Source organism: Carlito syrichta, unplaced genomic scaffold (assembly GCF_000164805.1).
Source record: "Carlito syrichta isolate Samal-C Ts95f unplaced genomic scaffold, Tarsius_syrichta-2.0.1 Scaffold306957, whole genome shotgun sequence".
NCBI lineage: Eukaryota > Metazoa > Chordata > Mammalia > Primates > Tarsiidae > Carlito > Carlito syrichta.
Genome location: NW_007251053.1, coordinates 55,928 through 76,651, shown reverse-complemented (window position 1 = coordinate 76,651; position 20,724 = coordinate 55,928). Strand labels below are relative to the sequence as shown.

Below are 20,724 nucleotides of genomic sequence, written 5' to 3'. Positions count from 1 at the left end.
GGCCATCTGCGGCGGGGACCCAGCGCTCCTGCCCAGGGACGTGCGAGAGGCCGGCATCGGAGGCCAGGGCCCCGCCGCCGCAGCCCGCAGCCCTTTCCTCTCCGCTGGGGCCCCGGGGCTGCCGGGTTTGGAAGCGGTGGCCGTGAGCACGTGTGGCCGTGTGTCAGTGGCTCGTGAGAGTGTGTGTGTGCGTACGCGGGCGTGGGACTTGAGAGGGTGAAATGTGAGTGTGTATCTGGTGTGACTGTGGGTGTGAAGGGTGCACATTTAACGTGCAAGGGTGTGAGAGTGTGTGGAAGGAAGTACGTGAGTGGGGGATGTGCATGAACGTGTGCGTTCTTGTGTTTACACATGTTTTAGCAACAGTGAGAGGAACCCAATGACACCATGACACTGGGACGTCAGTGCCTCGCTGGCAGGCTCCCAGCTATGCTGGGTTCTCCCACTAACCCAGTGAGCTGTGCTGTGGCCCTCACACACTTGTGGGATGGTGCCGTTAGCCCCGTTAGCCCAGTACGACCTAAGTTTGGCCACCTTCCCTCCCACAGCCCATCTGAGGGAGCCTGTTCCTCTGGGCCTCCAAAGTCCATCCTCATGCTGTCACTTCTGGGCTGGCCCTTGGGCCTCCCTCCCCCCCAGGCTACCTCCTCTCTCCGATTTCTCAGAAAGTTATCTCCAGATAGTGTACAAAAAAACATAACAAGCTGGCTATAGGGGTTCACATCTGTAATCTTAGCACTTTGGGGAGCCGAGGTAAGAGAATCCCTTGAGTCCCAGAGCTCGAGACCATCCTGGGCAACATAGTGAGACCTCTTTACCAAAAAAATCAGCCAGGTGTGGTGGCACATGCCTGTAGTTCCAGCTACTTAGAAGGCTGAGGCAGAAGGATCACCTGAGCCAAGCAGATTAAGGCTGCAGTAGCCGTTAGCCTGCCACTGCACTCCAGCCTGGGCGACAGAGTGAGACTCCAATTCAAAAACAATAATAACAATAATACATTAGTTGGGTATGGTAGCATACGCCTGAGGCTGCCACTGGAGGATTGCCTGAGTCTAGAAGGTTGTGGTGAGCTGGATGTGCCACTCACTGCACTCCAGCCTGGGACAGAGTGAGACCCCAGCTCAAAACAAACAAACAAACAAACAAACAAACAAAAAGAACCCCAACTGGCTAGTCTCCCGCATTTGGAGGGGTGTAAGTGGGGGCGGGCTTGTTCCCTATCCGAGAGTCAGGTGTGGACACATAGAGGTTGTAGCTACAGAGCCCCCCACCACACACACACTCTGGCCCAGGCTCACTGGGCGGGGAAAGCTGGCACAGGAAGCCTGGCACTGGAGGATTCAGCCCAGTACCCCTCCACCTCCACCCTAGGCGCCTGCCTCCTCCCGCTGGTGCTAGAGGCTCCTCCTTGGGGAACCAGTCAAAAGACTTCTTGGCCTCGGTGCTTTCTCATGAAAGTGCGGCCCAGCTCAGCACTCGGGTACATTAAGACCCCAGGCAGCCTTGCCAGGGCGAACCTGTGGGCATCACCCCAGCCTCCATGTAACATCTTGCCCATTTTCCCCAGGAAGTGTCCTCCTCCATTGTTGATAGGTCCTGTGGCTCTGAGGCCTCCCTGGCCACCACCCCAGCCCTTACCTGCTCATCCCTGCAGTTCTTCTTACCTTCCAGCTGACTTTGGTTGGATCTGTTGCATATCCCCAGCACCTGGCTGCCAGAACAAGCAGGCCCCTTTGAGTGGCAGAGCGAGCCCTGTCTGGGAGTTGGGAAACCTTCACCCATCTCTCAGCCTCATCTCTCCAGGGTGGATGGGGATTGCTGGGATCCCCACTTGATCCAGAATGCCCCCAGCACACTGTGCTAGACCTCCTGGCAGAGACTCCTGAGGTCTGCCAGAGGCCTGCTGAGGGCTGGTGCACCAGGCATCTTATCTGGAATATGCAGGCCCCAGAGGAGGCCTTCTCCCACACGTTGGGGGGCCCAACCCAGGGCTTGGCCCTTGAGTCTGCCAGCAACCTGAGGAGGACGTCAGGGGCTTGGGACTGTGGCTCCTGTCTCCCAACCTGGCCATGAGTGTTCAGCAGCCCTGACAGGCTCACCCCACAGGTAGAGTCTGCAGGACTTTCCCACTGCCCTGCATCTCTGTGGACCCTCCTCCTAGGCTACCTTCCCCCACAGCTCCCAGCTGAGCCAGGAGTCTGCCCCCCTTCCACTGGAGGACTTCCTCTGTTCCCTCCCACTTCCTCCCACTTATAACGGGACCAGAAGGGAGGGGGACACTCAGATCCTGGATGGGACCACCGGCTGGTGGATAGGCAGTGGGCAGGTAAGCAAGTTGGTCAGCTGGTTTGTCCAAGCCCCAGGGCAGGGAGCTGGCACTTGGGAGGACCAGTCCTGTCTGGTCATGGGTCCTGGCAGGTCTCTCTGCCCATTGCAGGCCTGGCCTGGCACAGTGGATGCCAGGGTCCCAGTGGGGAATTTCAGGGGGTGAGCAGCTGGGCAGGGCATCCTGTGGAAGGGGAGCAGAGCTGTGTAGACCCTTGCTGTGGTGGTGAGCTGGGGGCTCCCTGGAGAGACACCATGTCCCTCTTTTCCATATTATCAGAGGCAAGACAGGTGGGTAGTAGGCTCCCTGGTGGGGCATCAGGTCAGGGCCTGGGAGGGAGCTGCTACTAGGCCCCCCAGGTGGCTGGGGCAAGTTGTGTGTGGAGTACAGCTGAGGAGGTGCTGGGGTGAGACATGGCCTCACTCATCTGCCTCCTGTTTACTGGACCCACTGCTGGTGGGGCGGGGGTGGTGTCAGAACTAGGACAGGGGCAGAGCCTGTTCTAGCTGTGTTGGTGGAAACATGGAGCACCCACCCTTCGTGAGTCTGGCAGGGTCTCTGACTGGAGGTGAACCCTTTGCTCCTCCACTGCTCCTGGCCAGGGCGCACCCTCTCCTCTGCCCTTGTCTGTCTTCTCCATTGACTTGAGCTCCTCAGGGGTGGGACTTGGCCTGTGTCCCCGCATCAGACATGGGCAGGGGTTTGTGGATTGAACAACTGACAGACAGTTATGGTCTGCCTACAGCTACCTCCTAGATAAGAATTTTTTTTTTCCAGCCGGGCTCGGTGGCTCAGTCTGTAATCCTGTGCCTTTGGGAGGCTGAGGTGAGTGGATTGCCTGAGCCCGCGGGTTCGAGACCCGCCTGGGCAACTTGGCAAGACCTCATTTCTACAATAAATCAAAAAATTAACTGGGTGTGATACCACATTCCTGTAGTTCCAGCTACTTGGAAGCTGAGGCGGAAGGCTCGCCTGAGCCCAGCTACTTGACCGTGATTGTGCCCCTGCACTCCAGCCTGGGTGACAGAGTGAGACTCCGAAAAAAAAAAAAAAAAAAAGTCCACACTTCTCTTTCAGTGGTCAGAAGGTATCCCTGGGCTCAGGTCTATCACCTGAGCCTTGGTTTCCTTGTGTGAAATGGGTGAGTGATGGCTCCTCTCTCCCTCACTGCTTGAAGATTAACGGAGATAATAGAAGCAAAGAGGCTTTGCTTTCCCTGTGAAGCCTCCTGTTGGGAGCAGACCCTGGAAGGAAGACCACTGACAATGATCCACTGTCCACAGTGAGCCTGTCCCTCTGAGCCGTGTTTGAATCTTGCCTCACCTCTGGGAGGTGGGTATGTCCACCCTGGGCCCCAGGCCCACCTCCAAGTCCTGTGCTCTGGGAGGGCAGTGGGTTTTTCAGACAAACAGGATGGGCTGTGCCCCACCCTCACCCGGGAGGAGTCTGGACTCTTGCCCTGGTTCTGAAAACTTCCAGGCAAAAACAGCAACTAGGAGGCTGAGAGCTTGTCCCTTCACCAATTCACCTCACAAGTATTCATTGAGTGCTTGTTGCACTGCGTGCTGGGGATACAGCAGGGATGGGATACCCACAGATGCTGGGGTTTCTGCTCCGAGGTTACCTGTGAATAATGTCGGGAGCAGCGCCTGGGTAGGCAGAAGCTTTTGGAAAGGGCCGAGGCCAGCCTATGGGAACTCACCTTTGGAGCTGCTGGTGGCATATAAGTATCTTTTTCTTGGCCTAGCACTTCCTGCAGGCTGGCATTTGTGGGCTTAGGGCAAGTCAGGGATGTGGAATGAGCAACAGAAACTCAGAAGTCCAAATCCAGCCTCCACTCTGGGCTTTTCTGGGTCTCTTCTGTCCCCTTGTTTGTCAAATGGGGAACAAGGTTATTCTACCTCCCACCGCTGTGGGAGTCAGGAAATACAGGGGAAGGGGTTTTGCAGACTGTGCAGCCGCTGCAGGTTCAGGGGTCTCCAACTTGGCTGTGCACTTAAACAGCTGTGCCAGGGGGAAAACAACTCCAGGGAGCACCAAACATGACTCTGTTTGACTCTTAAGGTCATGTAAGTTCATCTCCAGGGCTCCCAACAATAGTGATTTCCTGCAAATGTGACTTCACCCAACTTTTTCCCTAAACAATATTCCATGAATGTGGTTTCTTTGATTGACATGGGAAAGGTTGTAGCAAAGGAATTACAGAATAGTCCTCACCCCCAGGGAGATTATAGAGGGGACCAGGGACTGTGAAGAGTCCTTGAAGGACCTGGTTAACTAGGGACAGGCCCGTGAGGGAAGATCTAACATTGGAGCTGGGCTCTGAAGGGTAAATAGGAGTTTGCTGGTTGGACAAGTGCTGAGAAAGGGCATTTGGGGCCGAAAGGAGAGTGTATGCAAACATCTGAAGCAAGATGGGCTTGGCATTGAGGGAGCAGAGAGCCAGGAGGTGAGTCCAGAGTTGGGGCCATGGAGTGGGTGCCTTCACTTGAGGCAGTAGGGAGCCATGGTGAGTATTTGAGGAGGGGATGGAGCCACCTGTTGGTTTGGGCTACCAGGGCTGGAGGCAGATGATCAGGCCTTCATGCAGGATGCAGGATATTAGTTGGGCTTAGGCTCTGACAGGCATGGAGAGGGCGCCTGTCCTGGGTGGTGATGCAGGACAAACAGGGCTTTGGGCTGGACAGGCCTGGAGTTGTGTCACCTTGGTGAGTAACTTAATCTCTAAGGACAGTGAAAGCAGTAGCCTGTGTTGTCATGAGTGACTGACTTTAGTGTAGATTACAGCAGGTTGCCTTCTCTGGGCTTCAGTAACGTAGTGAATATCACCACACCTATGGCCTAGAGTTGAGGTGGGGACTATTCTGGGAACCCACAGCCCATATGGAGCAGTGCCAGCTCAGGGGCATTGGCCATTGTGTGCCTTTTTCCACCCTCCCCAGCCCAAGGTGGGACCTGGGAGGCAAAGAGACTTTCCTGGGATCCTGAGCTGGGACTCAGACCTAGTTTCTCTGACCCCAGCATCCACAGCTGCCTCCCAGGGCTTTAAATGGAGTCCGAGGATGAGTGAAATGCCTGCATGGTGCCTGGGAAATGGCAGTTGTTGGCTAAGTGGGTGGTGGCTGGGTGGCCCTGGGCATGGACGGGCGTGGGCCAGGCACCTGCAGCCCTTCCTTTTATACCCATCATCGCATACTGGTGTTGTGGAGAGAGCCCTTGGCTGCAGCCAGCATGGAGGCCTAGGCTGGGGGAGGCATTTTGTTTGGAGCCCAACAAAGGACTTGTAACTGTAGCTGGGCAGCTTGAAGTGGCTGGGCCGGTTGTGGCCAGGACCAGGCCTGGGGTGAGATCTTAGCACCCCTGCCTTTCTAGTTCCAGTTGGTGATGGCTCCAGGAAGGGCAGGAAAAGCTCTCGTGTGAGCCTGCACCTCCCAGGTCATAGACCCCTCTGTGACCTGGGCCCCTGTCACAGCTCCCTAGTAGGTGGGCCGGGCAGTGGCACTCACTCCCCTATAGACTGAACATGAGGCTCGATGGAGCACCCTCCCCAAGGTGTTGGAGAAAGCCCTAGCAGAACTTCCAGAAAGGGAAGGGGCAGTATTATCCTTTATAACTGTTTTTCTTGGCCCAGGATCTAAACTAAAACCATATGTCACATTCGGTGGTTCTGTCTCTTTAGCCTCTCTGTTAGTTTCCTAGGACTTCCATAACACATTGTCACACACCGGGCAGCAGAAAACAACAGAGATGTACTCACCGTTCTGGAGGTGAGAAACCTGAGAGTGAGGTGTTGGCAGAGCTGTACTCCCTCCGAGATTGGGAGGGCCCTTCCTCCCTCCTCCTGTGTCTGGTGGCTGTCGGCACCTCTTGACGTCCTTGACTTGTGGCTGTATCACTCCAGTCTCTGCCTGTCTTCATGTGACCATCTCCTGTGTCTTCTCCTCTTTCTCTTTTTTTTTTTTTTTTGAGTCAGAGTCTCACTCTGTCACCCAAGCTGGTCTCAAACACCTGGACTCAAGCAGTCCTCTCACCTTGGCCTCCCAAAGTGCTGGGATTACAGGCTTGAGTTACTGTGTCCGGCACTATTTTTTTTTGTTTTGTTTGTTTTTTTTTTTTGTTTTAGTTGGAGTCTCACTCTGTTGCCCAGGCTGGAGGGCAGTGGCACGCTCATGGCCATCGCAGCCTCAACCTGCTGGGCAACGGTGATCCTTGTGCTTCAGCCTTCCAAGTAACTGGAACTACAGTTACACACCACCATGCCCGGCTAATTTTTTTATTTATTGTAGAGATGAGGTCTCACCAAGTTGCCCAGGCTTGTCTCGAACCCGTGGACTCAGGCAATCCTTCCAAAGTGCTAGGATTATAGGCGTGAGCCACCACGTCCGGCCTCTTTTCTTTCTTATAAGGACACTTGTCATGAGATTTAGTGTCCACCCAGATAATTCAAAATGATCTCATTTCAGGATCCTTCATTTAATTATATCTGCAAAGACCCTTTTCCAAATAAGGTCACAGTCCAGGTTCTGAATGGACGTATCTCTTGGGGCTGTCACTCAGCACTTTGGAGCCTCCGTTATCTGGCCCAGTTCCTTGGCCTTGCTTTGTTTTTCACAGCGTTGGCAGTTTTTTTTTTTTTTTTGAGTTGGAGTCTCACTCTGTCGCTCAGACTGGAGTGCAGTGGCTGCTCCCAGCCACCGCAGCCTCGGCCTGCTGGGCTCCAGCGATCCTTCCGCCTCAGCCTTCCAAGTAGCTGGAACTACAGGCGCGCGCTACCACGCCCGGCTAATTTTTTGATTTATTATAGAGATGAGGTCTTGCCAAGTTGCCCAGGCGGGTCTCGAACCCACAGGCTCAGGCAGTCCACTCACCTCAGCCTCCCAAAGTGCTGGGATTACAGACTGGGCCACCGAGCCCAGCTTCATTGGCAGTTTTGAAGAGTCATGGCCAACTTTTCTGGAGGATGTCCCTCTGTTCCCTCATGGTTAGAGTCAGATTATGTGTTTATTTTATTATTATTGTTGTTGTTGTTATTATTTTTGAGTCAGAGTGTCACTCTGTCACCCAGGCTGGAGTGCAGAACATGAATGATCATGATGATCACAGCTCACCACAGCCTTGACTTCCTGGGCTCAGATGATCCTTCAATGTCAGCTTCCCAAATAGCTGAGACTACAGTCATGAGCCTGGCTAATTTTTTTTCTTTTTTTTTTTTTGGTGAGTTGGAGTCTCACTTTGTTGCCCAGACTGGAGTGCAGTGGCCGGCAGCCTCGACCCGCTGGGCTCCGGCGATCCTTCCACCTCAGCCTTCCAAGTAGCTGAACTACAGGTGCGCGCTACCACACCCGGCTAATTTTTGATTTATTGTAGAGATGAGGTCTCGCCAATTTGCCCAGGCGGGTCTCGGACCCACGGGCTCAGGCAATCCACTCACTTCAGCCTCCCAAAAGCACGGGATTACAGGCTGAGCCACCGAGCCTGGCTTTTTTTTTTTGGTAGAGATGAGGTTTTGCTATGTTGCCCAGACTGGTCTCAAACTCCTGGACTCAAGCAATTTGCCTGCTTCAACCTTCCAAAGTCAGAGTACTAGGATTACAGGTGTGATCCACTATGCCTGGCCTATTTTATTATGTTTTTTGAAAAGACAAGTTCTCCCTATGTTGACCAAACTGTTGACCAAACTGGTCTCAACCTCCCGGCCTCAAGCAATCCTTCTGCCTCAGTCTCCCAAAGTGCTGGGATTACAGGCATGAGCCACTGCACCTGAGTAGGTTATTTGTTTTTGAAGAAAGACCACAGAGGTTCAATCCTTGATGGCATTAGGAGGCACAGGAGGTCTTGTTTCTCCATTGTGCCGATCCCTGCTTAGGTGTCTTGAGGCCGTTCTTGTTTTCTTCGAGTCTTACCTGTGGTCCAGGTAAGTGGGGCTGTCCGGGACCCAACTTCTGGATGGCCACGGGTAGCTGCGCAGTAGTTGCTCCATGGGTTGGTTGAGGGCCTGCTGGTGACCTGGCCTGGGATTAAGCTCTTTCCATGCTTTATTTCTAGCCCTCACAACCCCAGGGAATATGGTTTATGATCCCCATTTCACAGATGGAGAAGCTGAGCTCAGAGAGGCTAAGTGATTTTTGCCCAGGGACAAAAACAGAAAGCGTGGGAGGTGGGTTGTCTTCCTTGGGGAGGGTATCCTCTCCAGGAAACCTGGCACTGAGCTGTCTGGCTATGGGGTTTGGGCTTTCCCACTACCTTTCGGGGTCTTTGTGTGGCTGAGATGTGGGGGCACGGAGCTGGCAGGGAAAAGCCTCTTGGACTGCATTGGAGGGGCGGCATGGGCCTGCAAGCACAGTTTGGGAGGTCAGTGGACCTGGTTTAAACTGCAGCACTGGCTGGGTGCTGAGGCTCATGCCTGTAATCTCAGCACTTTGGGAGGTGGAGGCAAGGATTGCCTGAGTCCAGGGGTTCGAGACTAGCCTGGGCAGCTTGGCAAGACTTCATCTCTACAGTAAATCAAAAAATTAGCCAGGTGTGGTGGTGTATGCCCATGGTTCCAGCTACTTGGAAGACTGAGGTGGAAGGATCACCTGAGTCCAGCAGGTTGAGGCTGCAGTGGCTGTGAGCATGCCACTGAACTCTGGCCTGGGTGACAGAGTGAGACTCCAACTCAAAAAATAAAAATAAGTAAATAAAATAAAATAAAACAAAAAAGTGGCTAAACATCACTTCTGCCATATTCTATTGGACAAGCAGTCACAGAGCTCAGATTAAAAGGGAAGGGACTGGCCTGGAAAAACAATGGAGAAACACAGCCAGTGAGTATCAGAGCTTCCCAGCGCCCAGCTCGGTGCCTCAGCTTTGCCTCCCACCTGAAGGCAGAACCCCAGGGCTCAGGGAGACTCATGGACATCACTTATGGGAGGTGACTTGGTTTACTTGAGGAAACTTGTTCCAGGGGGCTCTGTGGGAGAGCAAGGAGGAGAGAGCGGCAACCCCAGCAGCCTCAAGGGACTGGGTTTAAAGATGTCACAGAGCTATTTGGTCAGCATAGCCTTCTCAGACAGGTACATTCCGAGTTGGGGTTATTACTTATTTGTCTAGATAGAGCTAGAACTTCACATCACTTAATAGGACCAGGGAAGTTGAAGGAGAGAGAGCACAGGTACACAGTGCTCAAGATTAATTTTATACACTGAGCTTCCTGACAGCCAAAGTGAACAGGGGTACATGCTCAGATGAGTAGCATTTTTTTGTTCCTCATAAGTAGTGCTTCTTCTCATGGTACGAGCATAGAAGACTTAGTAATGCAGGGACAGGTGTCAGGAGTCTGGTTTTCGTAGCTTCTACTGGATGGAGGTAGGTTCTCTGGGTGAGAGGCAGGGAGGGGGCATTCTGGCAGAGGGCAGCATGAACAGCAGCCTGGGTGTGGGAACGAGCTGTCTGTGCTGACCTGAGTCTGCCCTGTCGTTTCAGTTGGGCCATGTGGTGCTCTCCCCAGTCTGGTTCCTCTACAGCCTGCTTATGAAGCTGTTCCAGCGCTCCTCGCCGGCCATCACCCTCGAGAGTCCCGACATCAAGTACCCGCTGCGGCTCGTCGACAAGGAGGTGAGAGCCGGCCCTGTCTCTTCCTCACTGGCGTCACAGCATGTCTTGGGCACCTTCTCATGCTCAGGACATGCTTGCCTTCTGACATACACTCTGTTATCTGCCCATTCTGCAGATGGAGAAAGTGAGGGAATGTCCCTTGTTGAGACCACTAGGAAGTGGCAGAGAGATTTACATGTAGGTCTCCCTGACCACACCGCTTGTTCTCTGAATCACATTCGTGTCACATGGAAGGTCAGATGTAGGAGCGACTCTTCAGGACTTTTGGTTCCAGGTCCCCATTTGGAAGCAGAGACTGAGGGGGCTGAGTACCCAGTTCTTTGAAGATAAGGACCTCCCCCGACCCAGGGTCATGACAGCCTGGTGCCTGTTGGGCCTGGACATCTCCCAACTCTGTGTACTTCCCTGGGTGATCTCTGCTGTTGGGTCCCAGCTGCCCCACTGGGAGGCTGTCGCCTCTGCCCATTGGACTCTTTTCGTTTTCACACCTCTGGTTATGGTTTAAAAGCCCCTCCCTCCTTTACCTTGATGCCTATTTTTGCGGCTGCCCTTGGTTACTCACCATCTTCATAGCCCCTCCCCTGCTCTATTTCTGGCCACCTCCAGCTGCCACAGGAGGGGCGTGGCAGGGAAAACTGAGTCACAGAGCAGAGAAAACCACCTGAGACCTGGGCCCTCCTCCCCACCCCAGGCTTGTGCACAGTGTATCTGACCCAAGCTCCACGTGGATCTTGAGTACTTGGTGTGGAGCTCACAGCTTCCTGTGACTGATGGGGTGGGTGTGTGTAATTGTCCCAGAATCCCACAGAGAAAAAATACAAAATAGAAAGTTAATCACCACCTATCAGATGGGACTGCATTTAACCTCACAATATGCTTTATGCAGATGTGGGCACATGCATACATTTTTTTTCTTATAAGAATGACATTGTAATGTTTTGAAATCTGTTTTCTTGGGTTTTTTTTTTGTTTTTTTTGAGTTGGAATCTCACTCTGTCACCCAGACTGGAGTGCAGTGGCTGCTCCCAGCCACCACAGCCTTGACCTACTGGGCTCTGGCGATCCTTCTGCCTCAGCCTTCCAAGTAGCTGGAACTACAGGCTCGTGCTACTATACCCAGCTAATTTTTTGATTTATTGTAGAGATGAGGTCTTGCCAAGTTGCCCAGGGGGGTCTTGAACCCACTGGCTCAGGCAATCCACTCATCTCGGCCTCCCAAAGCGCAGGATTACAGGCTGAGTCACTGAGCCCGGCGAAACTTGCTTTTTTTTTTTTTCTTTTTTTTTTATTATGAAGTTGTGGGGTACAGTTAAGGGTTAGGTATGCAATTGCGTTTCATTCAGGCACCCTGTTGATATGGAGTGAAACCTGCTTTTTAACATTCTTTTTTTTTGTTGCTTTTTTTTTAAGCAAAACAGTAATACTGAGTCTTAATTCTGTCACTCAGGCTGGAGTGCAGCGGTACAATCCTAGCTCACCACAGCCTTAAATTCATGGGCTCAAGCAATCCTACTTCAGCCTCTCCAGTAGTTGGGACTACAGACATGTGCCACCACACCTGGTTCTGTTATTGTTGGCTTTTTGTCTTTTGTTTTTGTTTTTTTTGAGTTGGAGTCTCACTCTGTCACCCAAACTGGAGTGCAGTGGCCGCTCCCAGCCACCGCAGTCTCGGCCTGCTGGGCTCCGGCGATCCTTCTGCCTCAGCCTTCCAAGTAGCTGGAACTACAGGCGTGCGCTACCACACCCGGCTAATTTTTTGATTTATTGTAGAGATGAGGTCTTGCCAAGTTGCCCAGACAGGTCTCGAACCCGCGGGCTCAGGCAATCCACTCACCTCAGCCTCCCAAAGGCGTGGGATTACAGGCTGAGCCACCAAGCCCAGCTTATTGTTGGTTTTTAATTCCAGATGTCATGTATGATTTATATGTGCTCACTCTAAACATTTTATTTGTCAAGTGTAAACATTCTCTTCATCCCCCACCCCATTGCTGCATCCCAGGGCTCTGTGTAGAGTGCCCTGGTCACAGGTCAGTGTACACCTGCCAGACCCTTTCCTGGGCATCACATTCACTTGCAATAATGCTTGGAGGTATAGGTGTGTGCATACCTAGTTTATTTTTTTTGGTAACTGGATTTTTTTCAATGCAGTCATATAGTGTAAATACTTATTCATGTTTAACCCAAAGTTACTTTATTTTTCTATTGACTGTCTAGCATTTCATTATAGGAATGTTATGTGAGGGTGCTCCAATCCCCTGTGAGTGAGTGTGTAGACATCCTATAGTCATGTCCTCCCTATCTCCATTGTAGCCTGGTGATGTGCTTTGTGGGGCTGGCAGGGGACCTGCTTTCAGGCGCCCTGCTAGGGGGCTATCCAGCACAATCAGTATTAGTATCTTTCCCTCATTTCTGTTCTTCCACCAAAACTTATTTGGCATGTGGGTGTTTGACCTTGACCTTTAGAACCAGTTAGTGGTCCTGGAATCCATTCCCAAGAGGCCTTGGAGCTTTGTTTGCCCCAAGTGCAAAGGCTTCTGCGGGAGGCAGCTTTGAGTTGCAGGCTGCTGTGGCAGAGGTTGGCTGGCTGCTCACATGCCAAGTCCTGAGCAGTGTCTGTACTGTCGTTCCTGAGATGTGCCCCTGCCTATATGCTGCAGTGACAGGGTCTTCTCCAGGTGCTGCTCTGAGCTCAGATAGTCCTGAGGGTCAGGGAGTTCTTTCTGATACTGAGTTGAGATAGGCTTCTGTGGCGCTCTGTCTTTTTGGAGAAGTCTACCGTCCCCTCAAGTGATGGCACTCCATTCATCTGTGGCCTTGGCTGCATGTGGTTGTGACATGTGCTCAGCAGCTGCCCACCCTCTGCATGGCTCCTCCACACCCACCCCTCCTCAGGTGCAGGGAGACCTCATAGGGAGCCCTGGGTGGCGGGGCACTGGGTAGCTTCTAGCTCTGACTGGAACTCACTCTGTTACTCTCCCTGGCCTCAGGTTAAGACCCACTTAATGAGAACTTGAGGGCTTTAGTCTTCACTCCTTCTGAGACCCATCCTTGCTTTTAGCTACCCCCCAGCCCAGCTCATCTGCCACCATCCTAGCCACTGACCATGCCCTGGGTGCCCACCTGTACATGGTGGAGACCTGGCTTTGGACCTCTAGGGTAAGGAAGGCTGCCACTTCCCACCCTGTGCAGACCAGCCTCCATCATGGCTGCCCCACTTCCCAGGGGCTCTTAAGTATAGTGGCTTATTGAGCCCCTCTCTCGGGGTGTAGGCCTGGGCATGTGCAGCCTTGTCATAGCTCTGCCCCAGTTTGCTAGTCCAGTCCCTGAGTTCTTCTTGCTACCCTGGGCCACTGTTTGAGCTGATGGTCAAGGTGGATTCCACCCTCCCCCTCCTGGAATCTTTTGGACCACCTGTCATCCTTCCTTTGGGATCCTGGGTTCGTTGCCTGTTCTGTCTTGCTATGTGGTCCTAGGCTGGTCAATGCCCCTCTCTGGGTTAGCAGGAGCAGAGGCATGCCAGTGTGTGCCTGGCCACAGTGGGCAGGTGTGTATATCTGCATGGGGCATCAGCGTCACTTTTTGTGGGTACACTGGGGAGGGGTGGGACCCTAGGGATGGGTGGTCCCTCTCCCCTGGGAGCCATCCATCAACTTCAGGCCTCTTTTCAGATCATCAGTCATGACACTCGGCGCTTCCGCTTTGCCTTACCATCACCCCAGCACATCCTGGGCCTCCCTGTTGGTGAGTTATGACCCAGCCCAGCCCACATTGAGCCTAGCAGGCAACTGGGCCACAGGTCAGAGAATGGAAGCTTTGCATTTCCACTAGGGAGAGTGGGGAAGTGGCAGGGTGAGTCTGTCAGATGAGAGTGGAAAGGACCCCAGGGTCCCTAGTAGTGGCAGGAGTGAAGATGTGTTGGCAGGAAGCTGGGCCATGATGGGAATCCCTGGGGGCAGGAGGGAGGTAGCAGGAGGCTAAGACCAGGCCAAGCTTTGAGTGCTGGGGGGATGCGAGGAGTAGATGGACAAGACCCAGGGGCTGCCTGCAGGGATGCTGCCTGCCCCAGAATGACCCTGTTCTGTCCTGCAGGCCAGCATATCTACCTCTCGGCTCGGATTGATGGAAACCTGGTTATTCGGCCCTACACACCCGTCTCCAGCGATGATGACAAGGGCTTTGTGGACCTGGTCATCAAGGTGAAGTCTCCTGACCATGACTACGAAAGGGTGGGGTGGGTGAGGCCATGGCAACAGGCCAGGTCTCCAAGGGGGACCCCCCCCCCACAACCAGGTCTCTACAGGCTCATTGCTTCCTTGTGCCTGGTTTCTGAGTAAATAGCAAATCATAGTTTATTAGCAAAAGCCAAATGAGGCCAAGCGCAGTGGCTCACTCTTATAATCCCAGCACTTTGGGAGGCTGAGGCAAGAGGATTGCTTGAGGCCAGGAGTTTGAGACCAGCCTCGGCAAAATAGTGAGACTTCATCTGTACAAAAAAATTAAAAAATGAGCCAGGCATGGTGGCACGTGCCTGTAGTCCCAGCTACTCAGGAGGCTGAGGGGGAAGAATTGCCTGAGCCCAGGAGGTTGAGACTGCAGTGAGCCATGATCATACTCCTACACTCAAGCCTGAGGGACAGAGTAAGACCCCGACTCAAAAAAAAAAAAAAGCTAAATGAGAGGGTGTTGGCAGAGGCCAGGGGCTGGGGTTCAGGCTGAGTGTCTTCAAACAAGAACAGGCATCTGCACAAGAGAAGCCAGGAATGCTGACTGGCTTGTGCAGTTGCTCATGCTCCTGGGGGTGACAGCAGAGTCCATTCCCTGCCCTGACGGTGAACTATCCTGGGGAGCTGGTGCCAAGCAAGTGGAGCAGGGTGGCCACTCCACCGTGTTCTGCGGCAGGGCCTCTGTGACCCACAAGTCTGCTAGGAAGGTGTGGGCGGGGCCAGTCAGGTGTTGTCTTGGGAGCCAGGGTGAAGGGCTTTCTGGGGTCCGTCAGGCTGGAAGTGGCTGCATGCAGACTGGAGATGTGGAGCTTCTGGCAGGGAGCTTAAAAAGCATCATGTTGATGTGAGAGCGGGACACAGAGTGACAACCAGAGCATGGCACAGTTTTATGAACATTAGAAACACAAGCTCCTACAGCCATCCAGGTTCTCTGGGAACACGACCAATAGGTGAGAACCTGCTTGAGCCGGTGGGTGTGGGGTGTCAGAGACCCTCCCCAGTCAAGACCCAAACCCCCATGGCCTCCCCGGCCCTGCGCCCCCAGGAATTCCCAGAACCCCCTCAAAAGGCCACAGCTGAGGCCCTGAATCTTGCAGGTCCTGGGCAGGGCTTTGGAGGTCCCAGTAAGGTTTGGGGTTTTGTCCAGAAGCAAAGGAAGGTTGTGGGGGCTCAAGCATCTGTCCATATTGAAATCACTCGAGCAGATGTGGAGAAGCTATTAGGGGGATTCAAGGTTGGGACAAGATGCTCGCAGGTGACCAGGCCCTCCTGGCTTGGAGATCTCGCTGTCTCCACTCAGCCCCGGATAAAGGTCAGAGTCCTGGCCTAGTACCTGGGCCCGGGAAAGCAGTCTGTCTGCCTCTTCCTGGTCCTCCACCACCACCCCCGCCCCTTAGAATCCCCCACGCTGTAGCCACAACAGGTGGGTCCCCCTCCCAGGGCCTTTGCACACACTGTGCCTCCTCCGGCTACCTTTCCCACTTCTCTGCCCATCGGACATCTGCCTACCTTCAAGGCCCGGTGTAGGTGCCCCCTGAAGCCTTCCCAGCCCTGGGCACGGTGAGCTGCTCTTTCTCTTCTCTCGTCTCATTGGACATGGGTTAGATTGTAGCACTTCCCTTTTCTAAGGCAGTCATCCCGAGGGTGCAGGGAAGGAAGTAGTTCCAAAAGTGAGTTGGGGTTTTTTTTTTTTTTTCTGAGTCAGAGTCTTATTCTGTCATCCAAGCTGGAGTGCAGTGGCACGCTCACAGCCACCACAGCCTTAACCTGCTGGGCTCAAGCAATCCTTCTGCCTCAGCCTTCCCAGTAACTGGAACTACAGACACATGCCACCTCGCCCAGCTAACTTTTTTTATTTATTGTAGAGATGAGGTCTCACCAAGTTGCCCAGGCTGGTCTTTAACCCGTGGGCTCAGGCAGTACTCTCACCTCGGCCTCCCAAAGTGCTGGGATTATAGGTGTGAGCTACCACGCCCAGCCATAAGTGAGTTGTTATGATGCACGAAATAGAAAGACCAGGCATCCACCAGCAGATCGTAGCTGAGCTGACTCCCCAGACTTCACTTCACTGTGCTGACATGTGTATTTCCCAAGGGAGGGGCCCAGAGACAGTTCTGGTGAAATGTGGGCTCATTGTGCCCTCAAGTTGGTTCGCCTTGTGTACCAGGCTGATGCTTTGCTTTCCATGGTCAAATGGAGGCAGACTCTTGGGAGGACGGGGTGGGGATGGGTGAGTTTTGATGGGTGGGTAGATGGGGCTCCACGGGAGGAGGCCACACTTCTGGTTCAGAGGAACCCAGAAGAGGCACTTGCTTCCTACTGTGGGCAAGAGCTCACCCCAGAGACCTGGGACTGGGGACTGAGAGCTGCATGCATGTCTTGCAGGTTTACTTCAAGGACACCCATCCCAAGTTTCCCGCTGGAGGGAAGATGTCTCAGTACCTGGAAAGCATGCAGATTGGAGACACCATTGAGTTCCGGGGCCCCAATGGGCTGCTGGTCTACCAGGGCAAAGGTGACTTGAGTCGACACTCCCTGGTTACCTAGAGCTTGGGGAGCTCTATCTGGATGGGTGACCCATTGGGCCAGCAGTTTCCTCTCTGATCTCAGTCTCCCTGGCTGTAGAAGAATAAGTTGGCTTCTGGGGACCACATCCAGCTTGCTGGGTGCTTTTGTTGGACTGATTCGGTGACTGTAAATAAGCAGACGGGTCAGATTAGACCGCCTCTGCCCACCAGCCCCCAACTGCTCCCCACGTCACCTGTGTCCTTGCTGGCATTTGACTTGGGACCAGGATCCCCACCTTCCCACCTCCTCACTCACCCTAGTGGCTGGGCTTGCACGGCGGCTGCCCTCACCTCAGAGCTGCAAAGCAGGGCCAGGTTCCCCAGTTTGTCTGACCCCCAAGTATGGCACAGCTGAGAACTGGGTCTCACACCTTCTTCCTTCTCCCCAGGGAAGTTCGCCATCCGTCCAGACAAAAAGTCCAACCCCGTCTTCAAGACAGTGAAGTCTGTCGGCATGATCGCAGGAGGGACAGGTACGCGGTATCCCAAGCCCCTCACTGAGTCACCAGGTGGCAGATGTTGGGCTCAAGGCATGGGATGAGCCACATGCTGCGAGTGACTGAGCTGTCCGAGGTCAGGGGCTCAGGCCCAGTTGTCCTGGTACCTTTCCTGTGTGGGCACCTGGTGCCATGCCTGTGAGCAGGTGCTCATTCAGTGTGTGGGGGCCCGGCTGTCTTGCAGGCATCACCCCGATGCTGCAGGTGATCCGAGCCATCATGAAAGACCCAGACGACCACACCGTTTGCCACCTGCTCTTTGCCAACCAGGTCAGTGGGCATTTTCCATGCTGTGCAAACCTGATTACCCCTGGGAGGGACATGGGACCTGGCCAGGTACTGTTGAAGAGTCCTCACAGCTCTTTTGAGACGCCCTAAATGACCGGAATGTGCCCTGAATAGTCTGTATACTGGGGTCTTTGCAGCAGCAGGTGGGGTTTGGGGTTTGCAGAGCCCGAGTGTCTGGCTGAGTGACTGCTTCTTGGGAGGCTCCCTGAACACCCCCTCCAGGGGCTTCCTCCAAACCCCAGAGCTCCGTTTACCACGAGCAGAACTGGGAACTCACCAATGGGGCAGTAAGAATGCTGGTCTGGGCTTGGACCACCGGGAGGCAGAGGGGCCCATTGCCTGTTTTACAAACGAGCAGACATCTGCGAGGACTGTGAGGTTGAGGGTATTGGGCAGGGTTTGAACGCTGGTCTCTCTGGCTTTTGATTCATGCCCTCATCCCAAGCCCCTGCCTGTGTGCCTGACTTGCTGAGGCCTCAGATGAGCCTGGACCTCACTCCCTCATCTATAGAATGAGTTACTGAAGCAAGGTTGTTGCAAGGCCTTTCCAGGTTGTTCTGTGACTGAATATGTGGATTTTGTAATCCATCCCTTTTGTGGGAGGCCAAGATAAGACCATTCTTCTCCCTGTCCCGACAGTAGGGGACCATGCCCAGACCCTCAAGCCTCTCATAGGGGTCATGTCTGCTTATCCTCAGGGTCTGTCTGACCCAACCTCTGCACTGCCCATCTGTGAGGAAACCAAGCCCAGAGGGTGAGGGAGGGGCTGGCTTGAGGTCCTTGGACATGGGTCCTTGACCTTGGCCCCCAGCTACAGAAAACTGCCCCAAGGCAAACCAGGGTAGCCTTGACTAGGCCCAAGGGTCAGGAGAAAGGAAATTTCAAGCTGGCAGATGTGGAGAGAGGGAGGGCAACAGATGGTGGTGCTGAGTCAGAGTCTGGAGGCCATCAGACCTTCTCTCACCTATAGGGGCATCTTTGTACTTGTTAGCCTGTTAGCCAGGGTCATAGGTCACCCCATTTTGTAGCTCAGGATATAGACTCAGAGAGTGGCTTGACTGTAGATGTCTCATAGGAGTGTTGAAACCAGGATTCAAACCAGGGCATATTTTTATTTTATTTTATTTTAGAGTTGGAGTCTCTGTCACTCAGACTGAAGTGCAGTGGCCGCTCCCGGCCACTGCAGCCTCGCCTGCTGGGCTCTAGCGATCCTTCCACCTCAGCCTTCCGAGTAGCTGGAACTACAGGTGTGCGCTACCATGCCCGGCTAATTTTTTAATTTATTGTAGAGATGAGGTCTCGCCAGTTTGCCCAGGTGGGTCTCGAACCTGCGGGCTCAGGCAATCTGCTCACCTCGGCCTCCCAAAGCGCTGGGATTACAGGTTGAGCCATCGAGCCCGGCCATATTTTTATTTTAAAAGATAGTGTTTTATATTCTCAACATGGATAAAGCAGAGAAAAAGAAAAAAAAGATTATGTTTTAGAAGACGTCATTTTGTTTTACATTTTTGCAAACTTTGTAATGTCTGGCTTCATAGAAACAGCTGGATTCCTGTATCTGTTTCTGCACTCAGTTTTTGTGATATGGCAAGTCATGCAGCCTCTGAAGAGTTCCATAGTATTCTCAGGAGACAGCAAGAGTGAAAGATATAAGTCACATCTTAGTATTATATGAAAATTGTTTGACCTCATGATTCCTCCTAAGGGTCTCAGGCCATACTCTTAAGACCCACTCCAGCTGTGTCATTGCCCCAACTTCCTTCCGTCCTCGGTGACCTCAGTGCCTGGCTTGGAGCAGCCCCTGAGGCCTCACCCCTCTGTTTCTTCATCTGTTCCATGGGTAGCACTGGTAACCACTGCACAGGATGGCTTTGAGGACTGAAATATAAATGCACCTTGGCTTGGATAGGAAGACTTCACATTTCAGAGATGTGAGTTCTTCCTGAATTGACTAGGAATGAACACTGGGGAGGGAGCAAGGTGGGGTTCTGCCATCTGGAAGTGGGGAAAGCTCAGGGCTTGGCCTAGAGGTGGCAACAAGGGAGACTTAAATGAACAGTAAGACATGTCTTGTTCTTGAACCAGGAGGCCTGATAGTCTCAAGGTGTTAGCTCCTTCTAAAGTAACACTCAGATTCCCAGTGGGGATTTTTTTCCCCCTTAATATGAACAAATGATGCAAAACACTTTGGAAGACAAAGTATTAATGCACAACTGAGAAAGTTTTGAGGAAGAAGAATTATATGGAAGTAGTTAACCCACTAGATGTTAAAATACACAAAAGTGTCATTGATGAAAGCAGCGTGGTTTTTGAGCCACACGTGAAATCTGGACTTGCTGCATTTTGGGGGAACACAGTGCAACACCTGAATTGCACCAGAACATGCTACAGCATGTGGCCATTTACACTGAAATTAATTAAGATTAAATATATTCTGCCTGCCTGGCCTGCTGAGGCCTCAGATGAGCCTGGACCTCACCCCCTCATCTATAGAATGAGTTGCTGAAGCAAGGTTGTTGCAAGGTCTTTCCAGGTTATTCTACGACTTTCCCAGTTTCACCAGCCACATTTTGGGGACTTCATAGCCACATGTAGCTAATGATTACTATACTAGACAGCACAGATATAGAACATTCAGGCTGGGTACTGTAGCTCACGCTTATAATCCCAGTACTTTGGGAGATCGAGGTGAGAGGATTGCCTGATCCCACAGGTTTGAGACCTGCCTGGGCAACTTGGTGAGACCTCATCTTTATTTATAATAAATAAAAAATAATTAGCCGGGCATGGTGGCACATGCCTGTGGTTCCAGCTACTTGGAAGGCTGAGGAGGAAGGACTGCCTGAGCCCAGCAGGTCGAGGCTGTGATGGCCATGAGCATGCCATTGCACTCCAACCTGGGCGACAGAGTGAGACTCCAACTCAAAAAAAAAAATTAAAAGCTTCTCTGGAAGAAAAAAACACACTATAAATACAGTAGAGAGATAAATAACTAGGAAAAAATGTATAATTTATCACCAACCAAAAATTATATTGCCATTGCCTTGCTAGACTCTGGTGTAGCCTTGTGCTCTTTGAGCTATGGCTGTTGCCATGCTTCCTAGCTTTGGTCCTCTTCCCCACCTTGGTGAGGTAAATCTTTTTTTTTTGAGTTGGAGTCTCACTCTGTCGCCCAGGCTGGAGTGCAATGGCATGCTCATGGCCATCACAGCCTCGACCTGCTGGGC

General features: G+C 52.8%; 1 protein-coding gene across 2 annotated transcripts in view; it reads left to right on the top strand.

The window, feature by feature from the left end:
• The first annotated feature begins 2,236 nt into the window (after positions 1-2,236).
• The window catches only part of LOC103265982 (NADH-cytochrome b5 reductase 3), a 28,560-nt gene continuing 10,072 nt past the window's right edge, over positions 2,237-20,724 (top strand). Inside the window, exons 1-7 of one of the 2 annotated variants that reach the window (XM_021715294.1) lie at positions 2,237-2,326; positions 9,791-9,922; positions 13,591-13,663; positions 14,012-14,118; positions 16,531-16,660; positions 17,102-17,185; positions 17,394-17,479. In XM_021715294.1, the coding sequence (XP_021570969.1) occupies positions 9,839-9,922; positions 13,591-13,663; positions 14,012-14,118; positions 16,531-16,660; positions 17,102-17,185; positions 17,394-17,479 (564 nt within the window). In that variant the 5' untranslated portion in view covers positions 2,237-2,326; positions 9,791-9,838. Of the gene's footprint in view, positions 2,327-4,531; positions 4,776-9,790; positions 9,923-13,590; positions 13,664-14,011; positions 14,119-16,530; positions 16,661-17,101; positions 17,186-17,393; positions 17,480-20,724 lie in introns of those variants that run through there. The other variant, XM_008063627.2, reaches the window with a different exon arrangement.